General features: G+C 40.0%; 1 protein-coding gene across 1 annotated transcript in view; it reads right to left on the bottom strand.

Moving 5' to 3' along the window:
* The window catches only part of ERC2 (ELKS/RAB6-interacting/CAST family member 2), a 617,894-nt gene that overhangs the window by 394,549 nt on the left and 197,842 nt on the right, over positions 1-25,503 (bottom strand). Inside the window, exons 8-10 of the mRNA XM_018556277.1 lie at positions 25,143-25,283; positions 23,816-23,956; positions 7,136-7,329 (exon numbers count right to left, since the gene is read on the bottom strand). Of these exons, the coding sequence (XP_018411779.1) occupies positions 7,136-7,329; positions 23,816-23,956; positions 25,143-25,283 (476 nt within the window). The remainder of the gene's footprint in view (positions 1-7,135; positions 7,330-23,815; positions 23,957-25,142; positions 25,284-25,503) is intronic.

Raw genomic sequence — 25,503 nt, 5'->3', positions numbered from 1 at the left:
AGGCTGACTGACTGTTATGGGCAACTGCTCCAGATTTTGCCTGCTCCAGATTTTGTGAATTCCCCCCCCCATGTGTATTGTTAAATGCAAGTGTAAGTTCATGAATTTGCCTTGATATTACCCTCCTGCAATCGCCAAAACAGCAGCAGTTCAGGCTGGGAGAGGAGACATAGCATTAATAGCCATCCAGGCTTTGTTACAGTGTACATGTGCAGTGTACATGTGCTGAAGAGAGCAGAATGAGCAGATAGATGACCGGTGTTTAGCTACTCTTTCATATTCAGCCTTCTTGTATAAGCTGTGCTGCTGCAGTAGAGGTTGAGACCTTTAGTGTGTTCTGGCAGGGGTGCCTGGATCACAAGATTAGCTGCACAAAATACCAAAACCTCTGGCAGATACAACAATTTAAATTAATTTATTTCAACTACCTGTCTGGAGTTCAGCTTGTATCCAAATAAAACCTAAGAATAATACACTAAATTAGATTTTGTTTTCGCAGGTGAACTGTCACAATTGTACCACAATGATGTAACCACTCAGACTGCAATGATATGAGATTGTGAATCTACCTTTAGCCTTCTCATTGCTCTTAGCCTACTGAAGCGTTTGGAAAAAAATATATATATATATTTTTAATCTATAGCAACCAATTTATTATTTTAGTTTCCAGACTATACTGCAATATTGAAACTGAGGATCCTTTTTATTCTACTGGTGAATTGGCTGACAAGACTAGAAACATTTTTCCTTTAGTTGGCGGATAAGAGATAATGCCTGTTATGGCTCCTAGATTAAAAAAAATTCTTGTTGGCATAATTCTTACCTGACTGGGCACTATAAGCAACAAACACACAATTTCTGCCCACAAGAAAGCTTCTGAAGACCCTTTTTACAGCAACAATCACCACATAACAGTATATTAAGAATAAACTCCATGTGTCAAGGAGCCATAAACATTAAGATAATTGGTAGAGGGTTGCACATTCTTTGCCAATAATCTTTGACTTTTGAAACCGACAGATCTGATCAAATGTTAACACTAGGATAGAGCTTAAGACTAGTGAAACATTGAATGCTGGTGGCAGTCAAACATCTGCTACTACTGCCCTAGAACAATATGGGTGGTCAGCATCAGCCAGGCTACCTATATCTGCCAGATCTGGCCAGCGAAGTGGATGGCTAAATCTGTTGCAGAGAAGGATATTCACCACTGAGAAGAGGCCTTGGAGAGCCTGGTCAATGGTATGTGCACATAGACACCTTCATTCAGTTATCAAACCCAAGCTTTTTCAGTGCAGTTCTAAAGTAAACTAATGAGGAGTCAAACATGGGAGCTGCCATTTCCAACATGCAAGCCCAACTGCATTAGAGGTTCACTGGGAAGAGTTAGAACATCTGTCAAGTTATTATGGCTGCTGTCTCCTCCTTCATGGATGCCATACAAAACAGGAAGTGAGAGGAAATCCCACCAATAGGGGCAAAGACATTGATAAAATATTTTCAGGTGAGAGCCAAAGGTTTAGAGCCTCCATCATTTCTCTGCACTTTCTGTCCAGGTGATGGTTGTCAAACAGAATAGGAAGTGAGGGGGGATCTCCTCAATTGGGGCTTGGCATAATAATCTCCTTAGGGGAACTCAGACAGCATTTAAAAGCCTACAGACGTTCTAAGCCATCTTCACTATATCCTAACTACAGCTAAAGCTGTAGTTGAGTTTTAATGCTTCAGGCCATGGGACTGTCTTTTGGATTCTAGCTGAAATTAGCATGCTGCCAGTGAAATCTGAACTTCCATCCTGTTTACTTATGACAAGTCAGTAACTCACTAGACAGTAAAGCCAGGGTCAAGATGACCACCCCAATACATGAACCTTTACAAACATTTCAATGACAGCTTCCATGTTTTATGTATTTTCAAAGGTTCACAATAATGTTTCTGTCTTTAATCAGTTTTAATCCTTCAAAATAATGAATGTGGTTTCATTCAATCTTCTTCCAATTTCAATTCATGATGTATTATCCCTTTTACTAGGCACTGTACAAAATAGATTAAAATGGGTTTAAAATGTAATGAAATCAGAATGAAAACGAACCCTGCATTTTTCATTAGATTATAACAGACCCTGATGTGAAAAGATAGAAAGGAACGGGATATAAAGTGGTTGCAGATTTGTCACTGCTTTATATCCCACTAGTTTCCTCCCTGATTTTAAACACAAAAGAAGGACTAAATATGAATGAAAGCTGTCTGTGTCCACATACCCTAAGAATGTGTCAAATAAACATGTAAGCCCTTATTTATCAAAGTGTGCAAGCAAATGCTCATGCCTTTTTTACCCTACCATATAGGAATCAATGTCCAGGCCCTCATCCAGGCTCAGGCTCAACTGTATGCTTCACTCCACATGCATCTTCAAAAAAAGGAAACTTAAAGAAGCATTCCCTGAATCACAAGCTGCAAAATGCCTCACATTCCAGCATTGTACAGAACCAGCATAGCATTTGGCTAATAGAAATGAGTAATGATAGAATTCCTTTGTGCTCTGAGATCACAAATGTAATAAAAGGTGAATACATCAAGGGAGGCAAACTTAAATTTCAGTTATTAACATGGATGAGGCTGAGATTTATAATGGCGTCAATGTATTACCAGTGCAATGTATGTAGGTATATTGTATGGTAATCTTAGAAAATGTTATGAATTGTCTGCGTTGACTATGGCAACATACTCAATTCTTCTTTCACGTATTACAGGCAGATTAGGGAACAAAAAGAAAAATCTGATCTGTTGTGTGTACTAAAGCTAAGTTTTTTTGTGGGTTTTTCTTCCCCAAAATTTTCCTCTACAGGGCCAATTACAAATGAGGAATGCAGTGAGATATAAGTGTCCCACATATAGTTACTAACACATACAAGGCTTTAAACGGGTGTGAAAGAATAATGCCTTATTTTGGCAATACAGCGCTATTTTTTGTCTCCCAGAAAGAGCAGGACTAGCAAAAGTGAGTGTGGTCTCCGTATGTTGGCTGATCTGGAGTGAAATGATCACACACAAGGCTTAAAAGGGCCAGTTTTTATCATTTTAAATACTGGGAGTTATGATGATAATAAAAATTGTGTTGCTAGTTCCAAGATTTTTTTAAAAATGCACAAAGTAATCTGTATTACTGTTGTTGTTAGATGAAAACAGAAATGGAGTCATGCTTTTTTTGCATTCAAGATTTCCATAGCTATTTTCCATGCGAGCAGTTACCAGAAGATGATAGCAATCGGTTTACTCACCCATAACTGCAAAATCCCAAAAAATAGAAAGATAAACAGGAATATATTAGACAGATACATTTACCTGCTGGTATTTAATAGCATGTGAAAGAAACATTCTATAAACAGGTTCTTACTGCACAAACCCTTGTATCTATACAAAGAGGTCCGAAACAAGGTTCTGCTTTAAAGCAGAAGTATAAAAAGTCCCTTTTGTTGAATCTTTGGCTTTTTTTTAGTTTAAGGTAGAGTAGGGATGAATTTTGTTCTGTTGAAGGGATTTCTCTTCACTTCCTGTCCATGTGATAATGTTGTTACTATGGTAGGAAGTGAGGGGAGATCTTCAATGGGGCGCCCACAGCAAAAAAAAAAAGGTCCCTATTCAGGGGCAAATACTAGTTTTAATTTGCTACAACACTGCAGGTGCACAATAAAATGCAGGGACCTAAATGTTCCTGATAAATGCTTATACATCTTTCAGAGGCCTCCAAAAGCCCCAAATTTCTCTAATGTTGCAAAGCTAATTTAAGTTTCTGACACTGAGCTTGGCTCCGTCCCCTTCCTTAATTCACAACTGGTCACTAAAGCCGCCCATCACAGTGATGAATCAAAAGTGAACCAAGCATGACATTAGGAACCAAAGAAACTCTGTAGGCCCCTTTCACACAGGTGTCTGTTAGTTCCGATCAGCACAGAATGCATGTCACCGTTGTGACGACCCTATCCGTCCAGTTTTTTACTCCATCTTGAGATGTAGGAAAAAAACTGAACATACTGGACCCATGTTGGTCTATGGGGAGTTGGATGTAAACCTATATGTGTCCATTTACATCAGATTACCCGGATCCGTCACCATCAGGTTCGCCAAAACGGAACTCTGGAGGGAGTCGGGGGTAATCTGATGTAAACAGACAAACATTCATTTAGATCCGGCTGCCTATAGACTAATATTGGGCTTCCTATGAAATCCGCCTGATCAGACCGTCCATCTGAAAGGGGCCCTACATAACAGAGAAGCCTAGGGTTCATTATAATCTGAAATGTATGCGAAAACACAAGCATACAACTTTAGTTGCCTGAATTCCATGTCAGCTTACAGTTCAATATCTAGGAAGTAAGTTCGGGTTAACATTAAAGGGTTAGTCCTCTTAAACCTAATATTTTATGGGTGGATTCTGAAAGTCTGAATAATCCACTCTGAAAATCCAGCAGTAAATCCTTTCCTTGAAAAATCGAATTTTACTCCCCTCACCCAAGTTCCCACTCCTTTAGTTGCAGCTGAAGAAATACCTTCTGTGATCTCACATAAAGCAAATATCCAGCTGCATGTGGGAAACCCAGGCATCAAGGCTGTAGTAGGTAGGTGGAGCTGAGAACACAGTGCAGGTATCAGTATTAGAGATGTGCCGAAATTTCGGCCGCCGAAACATATCGGCTTAAAATGGCACTTTTGGCAAAATACCAAAAGAACCATCTTTCGGCCGAAATTGCGGTGCATGCCTAGTTTCTCTCCTCCCCGGTGGGAGCTGCTCTGTGTCCCCTCTAACACAGTGCAGCGTCCAGCAGGGAGGAAAGAAATTGCCAGAAGGCCGAGTGGGGCGGGGAGGAGAGTGCTGTGAGTGGCCGGCGTGTCACAATAGGCCGGGCTCTCCTCACGCATTGCCCCGCTCGGCTGTGACAGATCAGAAGAGCGTTGTGGGGGCAGAGACAGCTGTCATAGGAGGCCGGGCCAGCGGTGCGGGGGAGGAGTCAGCTTTCATAGGAGACCAAGCTCTCCTCCCGTTAGCCTCCTGTGACAGCGGGTCAGTGATCGCTGACTGTTTGTAAATAATTGAGGACCGGGTATGTTGACTGTGTCCCCAATTACGAATGAACAGGAAGTGCTCTACATTACTTCCTGTTCATTCATGATTGTGGATATAGTAAATATACGATTTCTACAGGTTATGAATGAACAGGAACACTCAGTATAGAGGATGCCTGTTCATTATAACAGCTGAATCATAGCTGAGTGAATACAGCATGAATAAATATAAAATAATTGTTTTTTCCATTGCTTAATCAATATTATATAAAATAAAGATTCATTTATCTTTGACCATGCTGTATTAATATAACATGGGCCGGCTGTTAGTTGTGTGAATGAGGTCTTAAGCTAAATTAAGGTTTTTTCACTTTTCTACACAATTCCATCTGCTTCCATCCTATCCATACGCCATCTTGTGGCCTTTTTTCAAATGGCACGTTGAGATTTTACTAACTTTCGTTGAGTACAACTTTGTGACAATTTAAGCAAAGTAAACTTATTTTTTGACAGTCATGTTGTCTTTTGAGTTACAGTTCTTCATAATATTAAGAAACTGACCTAAAATCATTATTTTGTATTGCTTTGGAAAAAATGTGATCTGCCCCTTTAAGAAAAAGTATCGGTAATTGGTATCAGCGAGTACCTAAAAAAAAGTATCGGTACTCGTACTCAGACCCAAAAAAGTGGTATCGGTGCATCCCTAGTTTTGGCCTGACATTTTTTTTTTTATTTGGTTTAAAAAATAATTTTAGGTGCACTTCCAATCTGCATACTAAGATCCCTGAGAAATGTAAAGAGCCAGTGAGTAATTCAACCTGCTCAAACCTCCCTCCGCTCAAAATTCAAGACATCAGTTTTGGGAAGACTAACCCATTTGTAACAGAACAAAATTATAGCAGTGCTGTCCCATCAACACACAAAACAAAAGCATAGACAAGAAAATGATAACTGTTGAAACAGTTTTGGCTACAAAATTTCACAATACATCTGTAAATGTAAAGAAATATTACATTTGAAAAATGAAACCACATTTTCCTCGCAAAACACAAGATGGATGTAAAAATGTTTTCGGTTTTAATAGTCCCTTGTAAGCAGTGATACTGTATCACACATAAGCTTAGGTGCTATCAAAATGCATCACACTATTTGTTGAAGTTAAGAACAACGTGTTGAGATTAGAAAGCAGGGGTTAGCCAAGTTTACTCTGCTCGCACATCATATCCTAAAGTGCTAAAATCACACCCGTTATACCTACTGGGACAGAATTAGCACTCTACTTCCCATTGACCTGAACTTTTCACCGCTAAGGGAATTTCCATACTGCCACGAGAAAACTGAGCAGAAGTATTATCTTTGGGGAGGGGGGGACGGACAATGCAGACATTGAATACTTGAAACAAAATAAAAGCCTCTCTCTCCAACCAGTCAATGAAGTCTGCAGGTTAGTGTAGAAACATAGGTGTATGGCCAATGTTATTGTGCTATAAAGTTATTCATAGACTTGAAGAACTCCGGGCAAACATTTTCTTAACCATTGTGCTGGAGCTACCCCACTGTTAAGTGCTTCTTTTGGTCTTGGTGTAAAGATAACAAAGTTACACTCACCCGTGTCTTGAGAGCAAGCTGGCTCTTAGACAGGTCCTTCCAGCCTCTCTCTCCCCCTCTGCTTTTACTGTGAGTCATTTTGTCCTATACATGTATAGGGCATGAGGACACCGAGTGAATACCACCCCAGAAGAGGAGGAGAAAGCCTGGAAGGACCGGTCTAAGAGCCAGCCAGCTCTGAGTTTCGGGTAAGTATAAAGCCAGGTAAACACTCTTAAAAAATTTCGACCGGTTCTTGATGAACCGGAAGAAATTTACTGCATTGGTGCCGCTATCCGCACCCTTCCACCCCTCATCCCTCAATCAGCCGAAGGAGCCATTTGGAAAATTCTCAGATGAACGTGGCTGGCAGCCAATCAGATACAGGCTGCAATTGGGTATCCTAAGGGAATACAAAGGAAACAGTGGGAGATGAACATAAGCGGTGATAGAGGAATCCATAGACTCCATAAGAACACATTACCTTTCCAGCTCAGCTATTTGCTTGTCTTTATCATTCTTCTCATTTTCCACCTCCTTCAGTATCTGCAGCAGCCTGTCCACCTCAGCCTGTGCTTTGCTGCACTCCTCCCTGTAGTAAGACACTTCTTTGTCCAGCTGCTTGACCCTGTCACCGAGCTCTGGGTTCATCCTGGCCTCCTCTTCTGCTTCATGGGCCTACAAAGTACAAAGAAGAATCAACCCGCGCCCAAGTGATGAATTTGTAAATATAACAAATAAACAGTGTAAGGAAAGTTGTGTATTTATAACTTTATCGCCTGGGCCAATTAATCATTATTAACACAAATTTACCAAAGGGGAGCTGCTTAGCCCAAATACCATGTACATGGACTAAATTACAATCTCCTTCTCTAATCACCTATTTATATGTCTGAAGTGTGAACAGCTCATTTACTGGCACTGTACCTTTTCACTGTACTTCAAGGGATTTAGTGCAATAGTTTAGTGTAATAGCTCTAGTTGTGGTATTTTATACACCGGGCAGCAGAACAGACATTTGCAGCTGCCAAAACATAAAAAAATAACTATGTGCTGTAATGCAGCTTTTACTCAGGCTACTATTTTACTGGTTGACTTTGTACCATTGCATGACATGATCCTTTTTATACTGTTCTGATCTTAAAGGAGAACTATGAGGTGAGTTCTTTTCACTCACCTCATAGTTCTAGCCGACTTGTGACAATGAGACTGTCACAGGTCGGCTCAGTAGATCGGGAGGTGAGCGAACACATACCGGCGTTCGCTCACCTCTCGATCCTGTCAAGGCTCCCTGCCGTGACAGGGGGAGGGGCTGTATTCCCCTCTCCCCGCTCCGATCTGCCAGCGCTGACTGGCGGAACGGACGGGGGAGGGGGCGGGTACAGCTGGCTCTGCCTCTAGATAGGCAGAGCCAGCTGTCACTCATGCAGCTGGGCGGATCCCGTCGTCTAGACTTAGCTGTAGCTCGCGGTATACTGAGCTTAGGGTAACGCTAGTTTGTGTCCTCCCATTACCCTAAGGAGAACTATGGGGAAAAACACTGACCCCATAGTTCTCCTTTAACGAGTTGTCTTTAGGGAACATGACTTTTTCTAAATTTTTAAAAAATTCTACTTTGTGAGCCTGATGAGCAACATAAAACACACTTAAGGACTGATTTATAATCCATTGCTCGCACGACATTACCATCAACAGTAGGCGCTGAGGAGCATAGGAAATTCCTATGATTCCTACTAGGGATGCACCGATACCAAGTACCATACTCGGTACAAGTACAGACACTTTTCTAGCTCCAAGACTAGACTAGAGAAAAATACAAAAAAGTTAGGAGGCAGCTGTCATTTGTAAGGAGCACACGGAGCTGCTGGGATTTGTACATCTCTGTTTCAATGTATGATTTTGATTTTATAAATATAAATAAAGGGATGCACCGATACCATTATTGCAAGTACAAGTACTGATACTTGTCCAAGTCCTCACAGATACAAGAACTGATACATGTTTGTTTAGTGTCATGTGACAGTTTTTCTAAAACAATATCGACTAATGATTTCAGGAGAGTGATGGAGCGCCAGAGCCAGGTCCCAGCTGCAACCCTGGTAGTTCTCATTAAAATTCCAAGTATCGGCACTGGTATCTGAACTGGTATCCGAAGATCCCTACTTCTTACCACCATTTCATGGCAATAGTGCTGTGCAAACGAAATCTGCCAAGAAGGGTTATAAATCAACCCCTTAAATTGTTTCCTCTGCCTTTCCTATTCTGTTAGGTGGTGGAGATAGCCAATTAATGGAGAACTATGAGGCGAGTGAAAATCACTCAGCCTCATAGTTCTAGCCGACCTGTGACAATGAAACTGTCACGGGTCGGCTCAATAGATCGGGAAGTGAGCGAACATATACCGTCGCTCGTTTACTTCTCGATCCTGTCCCTGCAGAGAGCCGTGACCATCACTCACAGCTCTCTGCAGGGATTCCCCCCCTTTCCTGTCCGATCCTCCAGCGCTGACTGGCGGAACGGACGGGGGGGCGGGGGGGAGGCTGGCTCTGCCTCTAAATAGGCAGAGCCAGCTGTCAAACACACAGCTGCGAGGATCCAGACAGTAATGTCGGGAGCCGTCCCGGCTGCGGCGTCTCAGTATACAGCGAGCTGCAGCTCGCAGTATACTGAACTTTGGGTGACGGGAGGATGCTAGTTTGTTACCCTTAGGACAACTATGGGGAAAAGCCGTTACCCTTAGGAGAACTATGGGGAAAAGCACTGACCCCATAGTTCTCCTTTAAATATGTTAAAATTTTTATGGCAGCTATTGTAACTGCCTACACCTGCCTACAGTCATTTATAGCTATCAGGCTTGACAACAGAAAGTGTGCATAGCCACAGCACTCTTTTGAGGTCTCTCTGTGTAGCAATAAAGTCTAAAGAACAATCCTTATAAGTGTAAAGGTGCCCATACACTGCTCGATTCTCGTACGAGAATCGCGGGAAATCCCGCGATCGTACGAGAATCGAGCAGTGTGAATGCGCGTGCGCACACCGGCCCGTTCGGCATTTGTCTCCCGAGCACAGTTCAAACCAGCCGAAAATCGTACGATTCTCGGCTGGTTTTCTAGCATGCTCCTTAGACAAAAGACGTGCGACCGTACAGTAGAAACGGTCGCACGTCTTCGTTCACACTGCACGATTCTCGTACGATCGCGGGATTTCCCACGATTTTCGTACGAGAATCGAGCAGTGTATGGGCACCTTGAGGTTGAGCTGCAAACCCAGATATATTAGCATGTAATGCTGCAGGTTAATTCTGAGGTTGTGTTTCCCCTATGACAAAGATCCAGAATAGGGGACTGTTGTTTAATAGTGAAAATATTCTTTAATATGTTACATAATAGCAACCTGTACATTAAACTACTTTAGTTTTCTTTCCTTACACATAAACAAACAGTGCACATATAACAATATAAAACGCATCACACAAAAAAAAGACGTCTCATGCATGAGAACAAACTCAATTGTTTCAGTGATGATGTAAAAGACGGGCATTAGTCACGTAAAGAGACAATATAGTACACGTTGTAAGTACTCACATAACCACACAGCAATGATACCCCCTGCTTCTCATTACGCCCCACAGGTGTCTCCAAAAAGAGCAAGCAAAGAGAAGAAAACAAGGCAACAGCAAGCGGTGACTAATCTAAAGACCCATAAACAACATGCACAGCAAAGTAAACAAACTAAAGTAAAACGAACAAAAAAAAAAAGTACCAAAACAGCCGTCAGAAGGTTTGAATTCTTTGCAGTTAAAAAAAAAAAAAGAAATATATACTCATCAGCAGAAATTCTCTAAATTTGTTGGGCATTTTTGTTGATCTTTTATGATTTATGTTGGTTTGTATTCATTTAAAACATTTACGCTTTAATGTGTGAGTCACAAATCACACAGTACACAGCTGAATTGAAATTATTTTAATACAGGGCACAAATGAGTCTATTTATAAAAAAAATAAAATAAAGGGACATCAGAGATGTTGTCCTCAGCCATCAATATCTCCTCTAAGCAGGAGCAGAATGTGGTATGTATGCCTTAGTTCCACTGCTCAAAAGATCCAATGAAGGCACAGTAAACTTCATGGTTTTGCACTAAATTTCTGCCGCAACTTCCTGGTCTACACCTAAATGTCTGCTACAACTTCCTTGTCTACACCTAAATTTCTGCTGCAACTTCCTGGTCTACACCTAAATTTCTTCTGCAACTTCCTGGTCTGCATCTAAATTTCTACCGCAACTCCCTGGTCTACATCTAAATTTCTGACACAACTCCCTGGTTTACACCGACATTTCTGCTGCAACTTCCTCATCTACACCTAAGTTTCTGATGCAACTTCCTGGGTTCATCCTGTACTCCTCTTCTGCTTCATGGGCCTACAAAGTACAAAGAAGAATCAACCTGCACCCAAGTGATGAATTTGTAAAAACAACAAACAGTGTAAGGAAAGTTGTGTATTTATAACTTCATCACCTACGCCTAAATTTCTTCTTTAACTTCCTGGTCTACATCTAAATTTCTGACACAACTCCCTGGTTTACACCGAAATTCCCGCTGCAACTTCCTTGTCTACACCTAAGTGTCCGCTGCAACTTCTTGGCCTACACCTAAATTTCCTGCCGCAACTTCCTGGTCTACACCTAAATTTCCTGCTACAGCTTACTGGTCTACACCTACTTTTCTGTCACAACTTCCTGGTCTACACCTACATTTCTGCCAGATCTGCAGACGTCTATAGGGAAACCTCCAACATCCACCAATTGCTGAACAGTGGCAACAGTCAGCAGGGTTTAGCAGAGGAATGGAGCCAGAAGTTAGTTACTTACTACAGTTACCTATGTACATTACTCTACTGGAGTATTTCCCTATCATAAAAACACTGAAGGGAATTTATCAAAACTGGAGCAGACAAAATCTGTAGCAGCGGTACAGAGAGAAGCTGATTGGTTGCCATGCACAGCTGCTCCAGATTTTGTCGGCTCCAGTATTGATAAATTCCCACAATTGTATTCTGATAACATTAGGTCTTGTGGTTGAAATCTATTTAGCTATGACATTCAAAAAAGATCATTAGCCAGCCTCAGGTCTTATTTTCCGCACACATTCTTGATTACTAAGGCTAGCCATACATGTGTAAGTTTCTCTCATTCAGCCCAATGGGCTGAGAAACAGTAATCAATCAATTTCCCCATACACACTAAACAGTGTGGATGGAGGATTCTATGTACCCTGACTTCATGAACACCCGAATAGTAACTTCATCTGTAACAGAGTTCTTCTTTAGCTCAGATTTACCAAAAATTGCAGTTACAAAAAATAGAGCTGGAATCTGTTGGTTGCAATAAGTAATGTCACTTGTTTTATAGGTATAAATGAGCACCCGAACATTAGTATAACCCATTATCTTGGGCCTGAAAAAATGTTTTACTGATTCTCATATTGTACAATTTTCCATTTTTTCCAATAAACAGGATGGATAAGCCAGAATAAAACAAATCATGGAAAAAATAGGCACGTGACAGGAGGGAAGTTAAGCCATGCCACATACACTCATATTTATACGGTGGAATGCTGCCTATTTATCTGATATAGTCAACGTGTTAGAATCGACCTGCCATTCCTCCACTCTATGCAGGCATTCAGTCAGCCTAGAAATTAGAGAATGACGATCAATGCACTATGATTTAATGGTTTCTCTTTTGGAAAAAGCTCTCACTGAGATGTTGCTAGAGACTAAGTATAGGTCCAGTTATAAAAATCTAAAATTACTGCTTCTGGTATGCACTACTGCTTTTACACACCAAGTTATTTTTTCTTAAAATAACCGTAACATAGTGGTTAGACACAATTAAACATTTGTTTTACCATGTGTAACAACAGTAAAGCATAAAGCACAGTACATATGTGCGTTGCGGTTCCATTTATTAAGAGACATTTAGAATGGCGCCCCAATGCACATATAGAGTAGATGCTAACACACCTGTGCTACAGAGCATCACATGCCAAGTGACGTGATGCAAGCCATTGCAAAAAAAATTAGCAGCGTGTGTGTATTCATAGCCCATTCAAAATGAATAGTCTTTGTCTATGTGAACCGCCCCAACGCACAAAAAAAGCGTGAAAAGGCCTTTATGGGGGATCTTGAGGTTAGTGTTATTAAATATAATAACAGAAGCTACCGCTAAAATAATGCAGCCTATTACTGTGCAGCTGCTTGTCAAAATCTTTTCAGTGGTGACTTAGGAGGGGGATGGGGGGGCAATAGATTAATTTTAAAGCTGAAGTTAAATCTTCCTATAATTTTCCTCCCAACTAATATGTTAAGAAAAGTTTCAGCAGGAAAATGGGATGCAAGACTGAGGGGAAGGTTGGAGTTCAGCTTTAAGAGCCAACCACCAGAGAGCATTGGTTTTATCATCTACTTGAATACTGGAAATACACTGTCAATCTCTACCCAAATGCATACGTGGGAACTGTACAGTAAGTGGATGAAAAAAAGGTATAGCTAAAACCAAAAAAGAACATACAGAACCCTAAAAGTACAAACATTTTAATATCTTAAAGTTCTGGTTCACTAAATTGGATTTTCTTTTCAATACCGCTGGGAGTATGGGGAACTGAAATTGGCCAGTGGTCAATCTGGATGCTAATTTTATAGAATGCTACATTTCCTCTGCTACAAAAATACCAATTTAGACAGTTTGGAATTACATGGACAAAGCAAATAAACAGTATATTATATATACGATAGCTCGAGATATACTGAGCTTTGGGTCACGGGAGGACGCTAGTATATGTCCTCCCGTGACTCTTAAGAGAACTATGGGGAAAAACACTTACCCCCATAGTTGTCTTTTAATTCACTTCTATGTATGTGGACAGTGGTGGAGACTTCTGGTGAGCTCCGGCACAGTGTGAAGAAATGCAGCACATGTGGAGCAGAGTGTACATGCTAAAGATGACTGTGAACGGGCAGGTGAGTAAGTTTTATTATGGACAAGAATTAGCAAGGCAGAATCTCTGCTTACTGCTTTGCAGTTCTTACATTTAAGCTGTGTTTTACAATGCAAGTCTATGTAGCTTGCATCTAGAGATCTCTTTAGTGGCCAGTCTACAAAAAGCTATATTTAACACCACACCAAAAACAGGAATATAATAAAACAATAAAAATACATAAGTTAAATCTTAAAATTGCATTCAAGTACTTTAACTATTAACAAAAATGTAGCTATTTGTGTATCAATCGGCTGCCGGTCCTCAAATCATCTCTGAATTGATGCAGACACTGTCTTTCCTTCTGGAGGGTGGCTACTTGTGTTCCACATGGTCCCTGTGTGTGTTGTAAAGTAGCCACCACCCCAAGCTCACTCCTGTGATGGACTACAATCTCAATACAAATTAGTAAACTAAAGTTTACATAAGTAAAGTTTGTGGTCTGTCACGGGAGTCAGTTACCAACCAATCAATCCAGATCCATGTCAAGCTTTACTTAATAAAACGCCTGATAGTTCCCACCAGTTTAAGATCAACATTCATTGTTATGCTTACCAAGCAAACTATTGCAAAATGCAGGAAGTCTCTGTCTCTAAATAATCTCTGACTCTGAACTTCCAGATAAATGAGACCATAATCTATGAGAAGAGGATGGCAAAACTACTGGACAGGTGAATACAATTTTGGGTTAAACATTACATCCCATCCACTTTTAACAGACATTTCCTAAAAATTGTAAGATGGGAGGTAACTGTAGTGTATATTGACTACCCTCAGCTGGGCATGAGAACCCTCCACTTAACCCTACGTACCCCTCTCCCCTCCTTCTGATTCCCCTCTCCTTTTTAACCTACACTCCTTTTACCCCAAAACTTTTTTTCTTCTCCTTTCCTCACACCCTTATCCCTTTCCCCTTCTCCTTTTCTTTTCTTCCCTTCCTCTTCCTACTATTCTCTATCTTGCCTTTTGCTCAGTGTTCTCATTTTGCCTTTAGTCTCTTCTGCTCTTCTAAGCAGCTGGATAGAGCACAGCAAAGTCCATACCATATTGTACTATTTTGCTACCAACAATCTTCTGACCATAACTCGTGCCTATGAGAAGCGGCACAGGATCGTTGTCTACTTTTGCTTCTCTGTCTTTGTTGTAATGTTGGCGACCATATTTTTTTATTGCACATGACCTTGTACAATGTAACCTATGTATTGTATAAACCCAATAAAAATGTATTACAAAAAAAAAAGGTTAGGATATGCAGTAACTGAAAAATAAATTCTAAAGCAATTATATACCGCTGTTTAATTTATTAGACTCCTAAAAAAGACACATTTATGAAAAGCGGAGAACTTGTCTACCACAACCAATATGGTGTTTTAGCTTTCACTCCGTGGAAAATCAAACAGGAAATGTGGATGTTGTAGGCTCCAAATTTCATAAAACAGCTCCAGCATTGGCTGTCTGGACTGTCTACAGCAAAACTATCACTTGACTTCAAACTATATAAACTTCATGCAAGCCTAAGATTTTTCTAGTAATTTTTATACCAATCAGACGATGTGCTCCTGACTTATGTTAGCATTTCTAAATCTTTTCCATACCTACCACAAAATGTTAAGATTTGCTGGAAAGAAAGGGAATTCATATATAAGGAAGAGTTTTCATTCTCACGCACAATGTAGACAGCATAATATTTAAAGAAAAAAAAAACAAAAAAAACAAACATGCATGCACATTATACCTTGCAGGATCCTTCAAAGAAATATTGTGACTCTTATGCATTATTTTCTTTTAATGCAGTAACTCAGCTCAAATATGATCGTATGGTACTGCTGGTCCTTTTTTGCATGTAAGGACTGCAAACTTTCACTTGTCCTAAACCCACTATCAGGATTATTATAGAGTAAACCAGTGGTTTACAATGTACTTAAAGAGTAATTCCACTTTTATTCAGAAAAAAAATCCACTCTGGGTGATATGTGAACACTGCAAGGATTTCAACAAACTTTGTTCAGATTTCTACCTGTTTCTGTTCTGAAGAAAAATCTGTTTGTTGCAGCACGTTCTTTCCAAACTGATTCCTGAATGGGAGGGCCTAGGTTTATCATAGGCAGCTAGTGGGCTTTCTGTGTTGTAATAGGGAAAGGTGCAGAGTTGGCATCCCATTAATAGTAATTAACCTTTAGAAAATATCTCACCAAAAATGAAATTCCTATTGCAAAGGATGCTAAAAATTATGCTTGTATCTTAGTGTAGTTTTCAGTAAATAACCTTTTTACCTGATCTACCACTCGGCTTTTTCAGGCCTGACAATATTAAACATCTAAAATTGGTAAGCAATTACTCAGGCATCATTTCTGCATAAATCATCATTATTGATCAGACAGACTAAACAGTTATTATACTCAACTGGAAAAGAAGAGGCTGCATAGGTATGACTGTAACAGCATCTTTGGTGCAGATACACTCACATCCAAGTCCTCCCCTCCCACAAACCACCTCCTAGTCTTATACTCACATTTTTACAATATCACTGTCATGACTTTACAGCTGCTTGCCCAAATCTTCTTGGCCCACCCATGTGCTCTCGTTAATTCCTATGGAGAGTTATTCCGGAGTACAAGTTCATACTCAGAAGCGCCATAGAAATAAGTAAGAGTGGCATTTCCAAGCGGCTGTGTGATCCAGTCAATTATATCTTGCTTGACTTATGTCATATAAGACACAGGGGAGTTGTGAAGTGGGGGGGTTGGTGACTACAATATAAGTGTAACTGCACCAAAGGTGAGCCGGGTCAACCAAAGGGTACTAGTTCAAATTTAAATCTCCATTCTAAAATCTTTAATATTGTAGAATATCATATCAAGAATTACTTGATTTTTATTATATATTTGTGTTTTCCCCCTTACAAAGCAGTGTACAAGGCTAAATGGCAGACCCCTTCATAAGATGTCCTATCTCCTGCAAAAACTCAATGCAGATAACAGACACTCACAAAACTTAAAACAAACAAACGTTGTTAATTAATGGTTTTACCCTCTTCCATCAGTCCAGAGAGTGTGCTAAGTGTCATCCCTCAGCACCGGCAGCAGACATGCTACACTGGGGCCTTAGAGACTGATACTGGGTTGACATTTCTGCTCTTTTGTAATTTGTAAGTTTGCCACATACCCTAAATATAGGTTGGCCTTATTTCCATGACCTGACTAGAACTTTATTGTTCAATGGCACATTGACATGTATGCTTGTACTGTTCTCTTGGTACTGGCCTTATCCTGGGCTAAAGAAAAGCTACAAAAAAACAATATTGGGAGGAAGCATTTAAAATAAATAGTAATGTGCTGCAAACTGGACAAAATCAAACAAACAAATCCAAGTTTTTTTAAATGCCAAAAAATGGGGTCAACTGACTTTTGTATTTGCCAGGGTTAGCAGCCCTCAGGCAGTTTAATCTGGGCTATCACATTTATATATCAAAGTGGCTAGACTGGTCACAGCAGGCTCCTGGAGACTTGGGCATGATGCTGTTTGTGCCTTCAAGTACTGTAGCCATAAAAAAGATGGGAACAATATTTTGTACCGTTTCACAGCAAGTCCTGGCTCAAAACACAACCCTTAGGGCCAAGCAATCTGAAGAAAACAGATCCTGGACAGAGAAGCTTGCTGTGCCGTGAAGCAAAACAAAATTAAATTTGGTTTCCTTCATGGAAGCACATCTGATCTCCAATAGACTCGTTCCTATTGTTCAAAGTCATGTATCACCCCATGTCTGTGTTTCTACTGGAAAACGCCAGTATGCTCTGTTAAATCAGTTGTATCGGAAATTCCAACAATTCAAAGCTTGAGCAAAGGCTACATATATATACATGACTCATCAGTTACAGGTTGTGTGTGATTAAAGAGGAACTGGAGTTAATAAATCCAAGGACAGATGAGAACAATCACTTCAGTCAAAGCGGAGCCTTAGTGATGAGAAAAATTTTGCAAAATGCAACACAGAGAGATTTACACGGTGCCCGGGCGCAGAAACCATGGTCTAAGCATTGCATTTTGGGCAATGTAATTGGCAGAGCTGTCCTTTGGGTTTTCATTGTCAAAACCACATGTTAGTCAGACAATGATTAAAGCTGAGCAACTGCTTACTTTAATTATCGAAAAAGCATGTCAGCATTGGAGAAAAATAATTACGGAGAGAAGTCAGAGAGTGCAAGGCATGACATTAACCTGCAAATGGCCTTCGGAGACAACCCACAGCATTTTGCTGACGGGCAAAAACCTGTTTTGACATCAACAAAAAAGTGCCAGTGGTCAAACAGCTGTGTCAGTGAGGTCAAGTTCTGAACGTGGTAAGCTATGTTCAATGCATAAGTACAAAATACAATCATTCTATGACATGAAGGTGAATTAACCTGACAGGCAGAAAACTAGTCATCTGGGAATGCTGAAATGTTTCAAGGAAAGCTTTACCTTTAATGTACTTTTCCATGCTTTTTTTTTATCTGTAAGCCCCAAATCACCTTACTGTAAAACCTGGGTTCTCAAATATCTCCTACTCATTATCATATGGAGTAATACAGGCCATGCTGCTAATGTTTTACATGATTGCACTGTTTTGGCAGTGGTCAGGTATGTGTACATACAGTAACAAGCCATGCAACACAAATAAATTGAAAAATGGCGAGGCAAATAATGCTTTTAAGTCTTACAGACCACATAGAGAAACTACTGGAGAGAAAACTGTCTTTTTTATCAAAAACTGGAGACAGAATCCAACATATAAATAGGTATTTTTACTATAAGATGGAAAGTTGAGACATCTACTGTATCAAAGATAGAAGAAAAAGTCCAAAGTAGATAATTACATTGGAGAGATATACAGTATATTGTGGTTATGTTGTGTTTATCATTAAACTCTTACTCCAAGTTAAAATTACACGTTCACTCACTCCAGCCCCAAAGCCAGAGCCTACATTGAACAATGTGTACAGTTCCCAAGACCACCTTTCCAGAAGATTACCAGAAAAAGTATCTTCATTAAAAATAGCACGCAGGAAAAAGGATGCCTGTCTCAATTAGGAAAGGACATACATGGGATCACAGATGCTCCATGACCAGAATGACATTGTCTCCCACTGAAGCAGTTCAGAATCCTGTACCCTGTACCATCACAGTTTTTCCTACTTTTAATATGCGGGTAGGAAGGTTTAGAACCTCTGTCATGTTTGTAGTATTGTCTTTGTCCCCAGAGACACCTGTCAACAGGCAGTTAGGGGAAGTCTACCAAACGGAGACAAAAACAGAGTTAGCCGAGTTCTAACCCTTCCCCACTCTTTTGAAAACAGGAACGCTTGGCAGGAATCAATATTTAAACAGAAGACTTGTGTTTAGTGGCTGATAACAGCTATTGAGATGCCCAATCTTTGCTTCTAAACTGACCAAAAACATCAAATAATTCTGAAAGCAGTAAACTTTGACAAATTACGGCCTCTGATTATTTTTGTTTCCTGTTCACCTTTATAAAGCAGAAACAGTTACCATTCCCTAAACAACATATATTCTGCATATGAATGTAGATCTACATGGCCTATTGCAAAGCTAAAAACATTTTCTGTGGAGTATCAATTATGCTAGATGTTTGAAGGATCCTACAAAGTATAAGGTACATTAAACTTAAGGACCGGCTCTCATGCACGCTGCAGTGCCGCATAAAGCGGAAGCGGATGACCATTCTCAGCAAAGAAAGGTAAACATTATGCAGGCAGAACCAGTGCATATATGTACAGCCTCATTGATGCCATATTTCAAAGCTTGGTGGATGATGGGTTTTTCATGCTTTGTCATGTGTTCCAATGGAAACCACTTACAGGGTTGTACATCTGATTGAACAACTGCTCGGCTTGCTACATTGGCAAGTCAGGAGGGATTGACACAGACATACACAGAAAAGGAAAAAAAGAGAAGGAAAGGTTCAGGAAAACAGAATTAACTCAACAAATCCAGTGTGTTTGAACAAAAGAGCTTGTCATTAATATGTAGCAATATTAAGTTCCTAAACATTCCTCGGTGAAAGCGAGAGTCACACGGGGACTCGCGCCTGTTTACCTTGGCTCCTAGAAGAGAATTGTTAGAATCTGAAAAGTACGGTATACAGTTGCTTTCCCTTTCTCAGGTTAAATAACCCATGAAATAAAGTAGGCTGTCCACTTTGATGATACATTAAGCACTGGACTCGAGCAATGAATCACCAGAAGTGCTTTTAGCGAAGGCATCCATTAATCACACAACTTTCAAAGATAGTAATAATAAAAGATTAATTAAGCACTATTGTTAAATAAACACCATTATTTTTTTAGCATGCAAATCACTGGGGAAGGGGTCGCCAAAGGAACAGGTTAGCCACAGAGGAAAGCCTAAAGAGGAAATGGAGTGCAACATATGTGATTGCTGTCAAATAAAAAGTTCAACTTCTCTGAGATGAAGTTGAAGACTGTGAGAGACCAGATGAGGTAAATCACCACAGTTACAATTAAGAAAAACTGAACAACCTAAAAATTACTTTGGGGTCCGGCCATTTCCAAAAAGGAAGCTACAGTGACATTTACAGAACTGTGGCCAGGCTATGGACATTCAAACATTTACATATTCTTAAAGCGACCCTGTCACCATACAAGAATGTTTAAACTGAGCCTTACATGCAAAGGAAAAGTATACATACTCATTTTTACTACTGCTCACACTGCTAACACGTCATCAAAATGCGTGCTCACTGCTCACTCAGTGGGGAGTGTGTTGAATCTGTGCAGAGAGAACACAGATTCCACTCAGAGAGCAGGGATCCCTCACTACAGCATGCTGGCAGGAGATAGACATTTAGCTGTGGCTGTTTTCTAAAGAAAACATACTGTAAGATTTGGGATACCTTTTGCTTTGATGCACCTGGAATATATTTAGCCAAATTAAACTAAAGGCTCCGCCGGGCAACTATTTAGTGAAATAAGGCCCTGCTTTTTCCTAGATCTATTTAAATTGAATATTCAGGGTCTATAAACACAAGGACCCATAACTATAAATCAGCAGTCATCTCCCACAAGCTTCCCTAAACCAATAACCATTTGACATGTACCAAAGCCTCACACACCTTGCAGTGCCTACTGGTAGATGAAAGAACAGAAAGCTCCAATTATACAAATAGACTTCTTCCATTCCTGAAGCTGTAGTTGGCCCTAACCACACACACTTATCTGTTGGTCCATTCTTGTGGTGAATAGCCTTAACGAACAACAATAGGCTGAAGAGGGGACCAAGCGTATCTTCAGGAACTTGCATATTAAAACTTCCTGGGCTTTAGGGCTGCTACTGAGCTCTACAGAGTATTTGGCCCTTCAGGCAGGCATCATTTTATATGCTACTTGCAGTTTAAGGATATTTAAAGTGTGACTTTACTTTTGTTGAGTAAGAACAAATTCCTTCTAAAGTAAACTTCTCTCTTCTTTTTGAAAGGCACTGGTGTTTGTCTTCCCTATCCTTTCTGACATTCATTGCTAAATGTTAGGATCAGCCTTTACTACAGGCTCCTGAGAAATCTCAGCACTGTAATGAGAAACATAGCAGGTAGACCTGTCGAATACAGAAGGTGGTCGAAATTTGCAACTCAAAGTGCACAAATGCTCCAAGCTCTCTGCAGAAAGTTTGCTTGGACTTTGAGGCATCTGGAGGTGCTTGCACTGTGCAGTAAGTGCTGGTTTTATGTTTTTTCATTTTCAATACAAGTTTAAAATGATTCACAGTCAGTGTAAGCACTACTGTGCCTATTCCTCCCACCAACACTGATGCAATGATCCCAATTTTCTAGCTTTCTTACATGTGAATACAGACACAAAGATCCCACATGCAGTAACTGTTTTTTGCGGGGAAAAAGGAATGTTGTTCTTCTGAAATCACATTGGGCTTGTTCTATATGGTCATATATGTAAACAGGGCTTAGCAAGTGCTGAAATTATATGTCTAATTTTACATAACTGCCTGAGTTTACATAGATCAGAAAACTTCAAATATATCTAAAAAAGAATTTTAAACTCTACAAAATATTTTCTGGCTTTTTGACAGCTGGGTAGGTAGACTGTAATTTATTAGCTGGGTGTGTACATTTTATGTACTGTACGGGCAGGAAAAAGTTCTGTATTGAACTTTGTACTATTTTAGTGACCCGCAAGCACACTGGAAGATGAATGATAGTGTGAGCTGTTTTCATTCCATCTGTTAAAGAATTGAAGAGCCGGAGATATAGCATCACAGCTAAAGACAGTTACATTATTCCTAATGGCATTGCTGCAATAGCAGGACAATGTAGCATGGGCATATGAAACACACCATCCCACATCTGTCCATGCTACCTAACTTTGTTAAATCCAGAAGAGCATTATCAGTTTCAAAGTGTTATTACAATGCTGACTAAATAAAGTGTTGCAAACAAAGACAGGAAAACTATAGAAGCCATTGAGCAGATCCAAAAGCTGCCAGTTGGGGCCTGATTAATAGCAATTTAAAGTTATCCTGTGTCCAGGGTATAAATATTTACATATTATAATGATCAAAAACAAACCTGCACTGACCTCCGTAGCTAGAGGTACTCTATAGCACTTCATCCTTTAAATTTCAAAGTAAAGGCACTCTAGTACCACTGTAGTAAGATTCTTAGCAGCTTTACTGTACACGGTCCTCTCCCTCAGCAGTGACTTGGCAGCCTTCTAATATAGACACAATAGATATGGTCTATGTTTACATCAGGGCTTACTTACCCCATGTCTGTTGAGCTAAATTTTTCTGCACCCCACCACCGATGTATGGAGTGAGCAGGGCACAGGAAAACTATTGATTTGTTCATGCCTTGTTTACACCTTACATGGGGGGGGGAGAGCAATGCACATGGTGCGAACAAGCCCTTAGAAGACTGGAAGGCTGCCAAGTCAACGTAACATGACTTGAATCTCTCATTGAACGCTCAGAAAAAATAATATTTCAGGGAAGACTGCATAGAATCTATGATCGATTAATGTTGTACTTTTATATCCTAAATAACAGAGAAAGAGTGAAAATGACTGTCCCCCAGGCCAAAGTCTACAGAGAAAGGCTACTGCTTATTCTGATTGCAGAACTCTAGCTGTCACTCATGGGGGGTTATGTATTACTGCTGCCAAGAGATTACTGGACTCTCGCAAATAGCAGCGGCCCTTCTCTGAAGCCTGCAGCCTTGAGGAAAGAAGTTTTCATTGTTTCTGGGGCTCTATTATAAAGAGCATTAAAGACATTTATAGATTATAGACTTTATGCAGTCTCCACTGAAACAAATATGTTTTGCTGAGAGTTCATTTGGAATTTAACCTTCCAGTGTCTACCAAAATATAAACTATCATGTACTGGCTTGTTTAATGATTTGGGTGCTTGTGTAGAAGACTGGTCCCACAGCCAAATCTGATAATGGACTAGCACGTTAAGAATCCCTGGATATTCTCTGGGCTGTTACATCTTGGATATCAAAAATAATTGCATAGAAAAACTAAACTATATGAGATTGCAGTGTCAGCACTGTGGGAGTTCAGGGAATGGGGACTTTTAGATGTTTCCTCTGGCAAAGTGGAAATCTTTATGGATGATATGGTACCTGTACCGTGCTGGCACTGTAGAAAGCAGCTGTCCTCTCTGCACTGCAGCTTTGTTTGTAGTAAAAAAAACATTGCCGCAATCAACATTTCTTGATTAGCTTAAGTTAATATTATCCAAGAGCTCAGCTTGGCAAGTCGATGACACAATTTCATTCTGAAAAACCACAAAGGCTTTGATTTGTAATTACAATATGTTTGGGTTCACATCAGTGTCAGAGCAGTTGTTGGCCCCGAAACTTGCGGTCTATATATATTGCTTTTGTGATAGAGCATTGTTTTTCCTGTTTCCAAACTTCCATCAGCAGCAATGACAAAATCTTGTTTTCTATCCCAAGTTCAAAGAAATCTTTGATGCTGCTGCTCTGTAGAGGACTGTGGAATCAGCGGCACCTGATTACACTATCAAACTGTTTCCAAATCACAGCGTTATGTGTTATGTTATGTGTCAGACAGTTGTGCATATTCTACTTACCTTCTTCAACTGCGCTTCCAACTTACTGCATTCCTCTTTTTTCTGTTCAATGGCCATTTCCAGGGACTTCACTTTGGAGTCTCGCTTGAGTCCAGAAGAAGCCAGAGAAGTTGCATGTTCTTTCAAATCTATTAAACTGGCCTAGAAAGATTTAGAGGTCAGTACTTTCACATTTTCATCATTATGAAGTATAAATGTGTTTTTCTTTAACCCTTAAAATAACTGTTCTTACTTCATATAGTGGATGTTTATGTAATTAACAGAAGGTGCCTGCACAAACTGCTCACTGTCTTCTTGAGCACCTAAGGACCCTAAAAGCGGAGGACTCTGATATGCAAATGTTGGCTTTTGTAAGACAAGTCAAAGGTATGTCCTCCTCTCCTGAGCCTAGATTTTGGCTAGGCTAACCAGCCCTTCATGATTAAGAAACAAGAGCTAGGTACAGGATGTATGGGAAGGGGTGTACTAATTCCTCAGCTTTGCATTCAAAAGTCACTATTTAAATATCAAGGCAAACTCTCTAAATTGCTTGATACTGGGATAATATATTGACAGATTGTTGAAGTTGATAGATGATGGAAAAACTCCAAAACCTAAGTGTCAGTCTACCAAAACCTTACCATGCTGATCAATGAGTGTTCACTTTTTAAAGCTGAATTCCACGAACACATCTAAATACATGGCTTAAATACATACTGTATATGGTGATACCTGCCCATCAAGTTCTGAAATGTACACAGCTTTTGACTAGGCAGAAGACCTAATTTTATCTGATGCAATTGTCCCTCCCCCTGGTCTTGTCCTTCCCCCTGCTTGATACTGGACAGTGGAAGGAGAAACAGCAGACAGATGAGCATCACTCTATTCTTGCCTTCTATCAGAATCTTGAGCATAGCAGCCTAACTGATTGTCTTGTTAAGCTGCTTCTCCTTCTCCCAGGCTGAACTTTGCTGTACAGCAACTGCAAGGGGCTGATACTGAGTCAAATCCAGGAAACTGCACTCCTTATATTTAAAAAAAAATGCATTTAATGATGTATTAATTAATACAGAGCTGCATTAATGGGTGTATTTAATATCTGCCTGGAGTTCAGTATAGTCTGTGCAGAGGTCCTAACCCTGACTGTGCCATCAGTCAGGAATATCTGAATCACAAACCTGACAAAACAAGATTAATACCCTTGGCAGGTTAAACAGATCACATTTACGCTTTTCAAGCTCTTTATCTGAAGTTGAGCTTTAACTCAGCAATATACTGTATCTTACTCATCAATAATGATAACCCTATAGAAGTTCTTTATCAATAAACGTCATCTAACATCACCCACCTCTTTCTCTGTTAGCTCAGCTTGCAAACTGTTTACTTTCTCTTTCAAGTCCTTGTTTTCTTTCTTATAGTTTTCTATTTCTGCTAGTCTCTCTCGGTCATCCCTTTCCCTCTGTTCTTTTAAACGTTCAATGATTCTCTCCTGTAAAAGGTAAAGTGGATAGGCAAATAAAGTGGATGCTAGAAACTCATAGAAGTACATTCACTAACAGATTCCTTAGCAACAAATAATCCACTCAATAAAAACAAAAGTAATATCGGTACACAGCAACTTCCATCACTCAACGGAATTAATGAACGTGGTCTTATACACACACATGAATTATGTGTCTGTACATGACACAAAATGAACACATCAAATG

The sequence above is a fragment of the Nanorana parkeri genome, unplaced genomic scaffold (assembly GCF_000935625.1).
Source record: "Nanorana parkeri isolate BGI_ZX_2015 unplaced genomic scaffold, ASM93562v1 scaffold231, whole genome shotgun sequence".
Taxonomy (NCBI): Eukaryota; Metazoa; Chordata; class Amphibia; order Anura; family Dicroglossidae; genus Nanorana; species Nanorana parkeri.
Note: the sequence above shows the minus strand (reverse complement) of the source record. Positions and strands in the feature narration are given on the sequence as shown.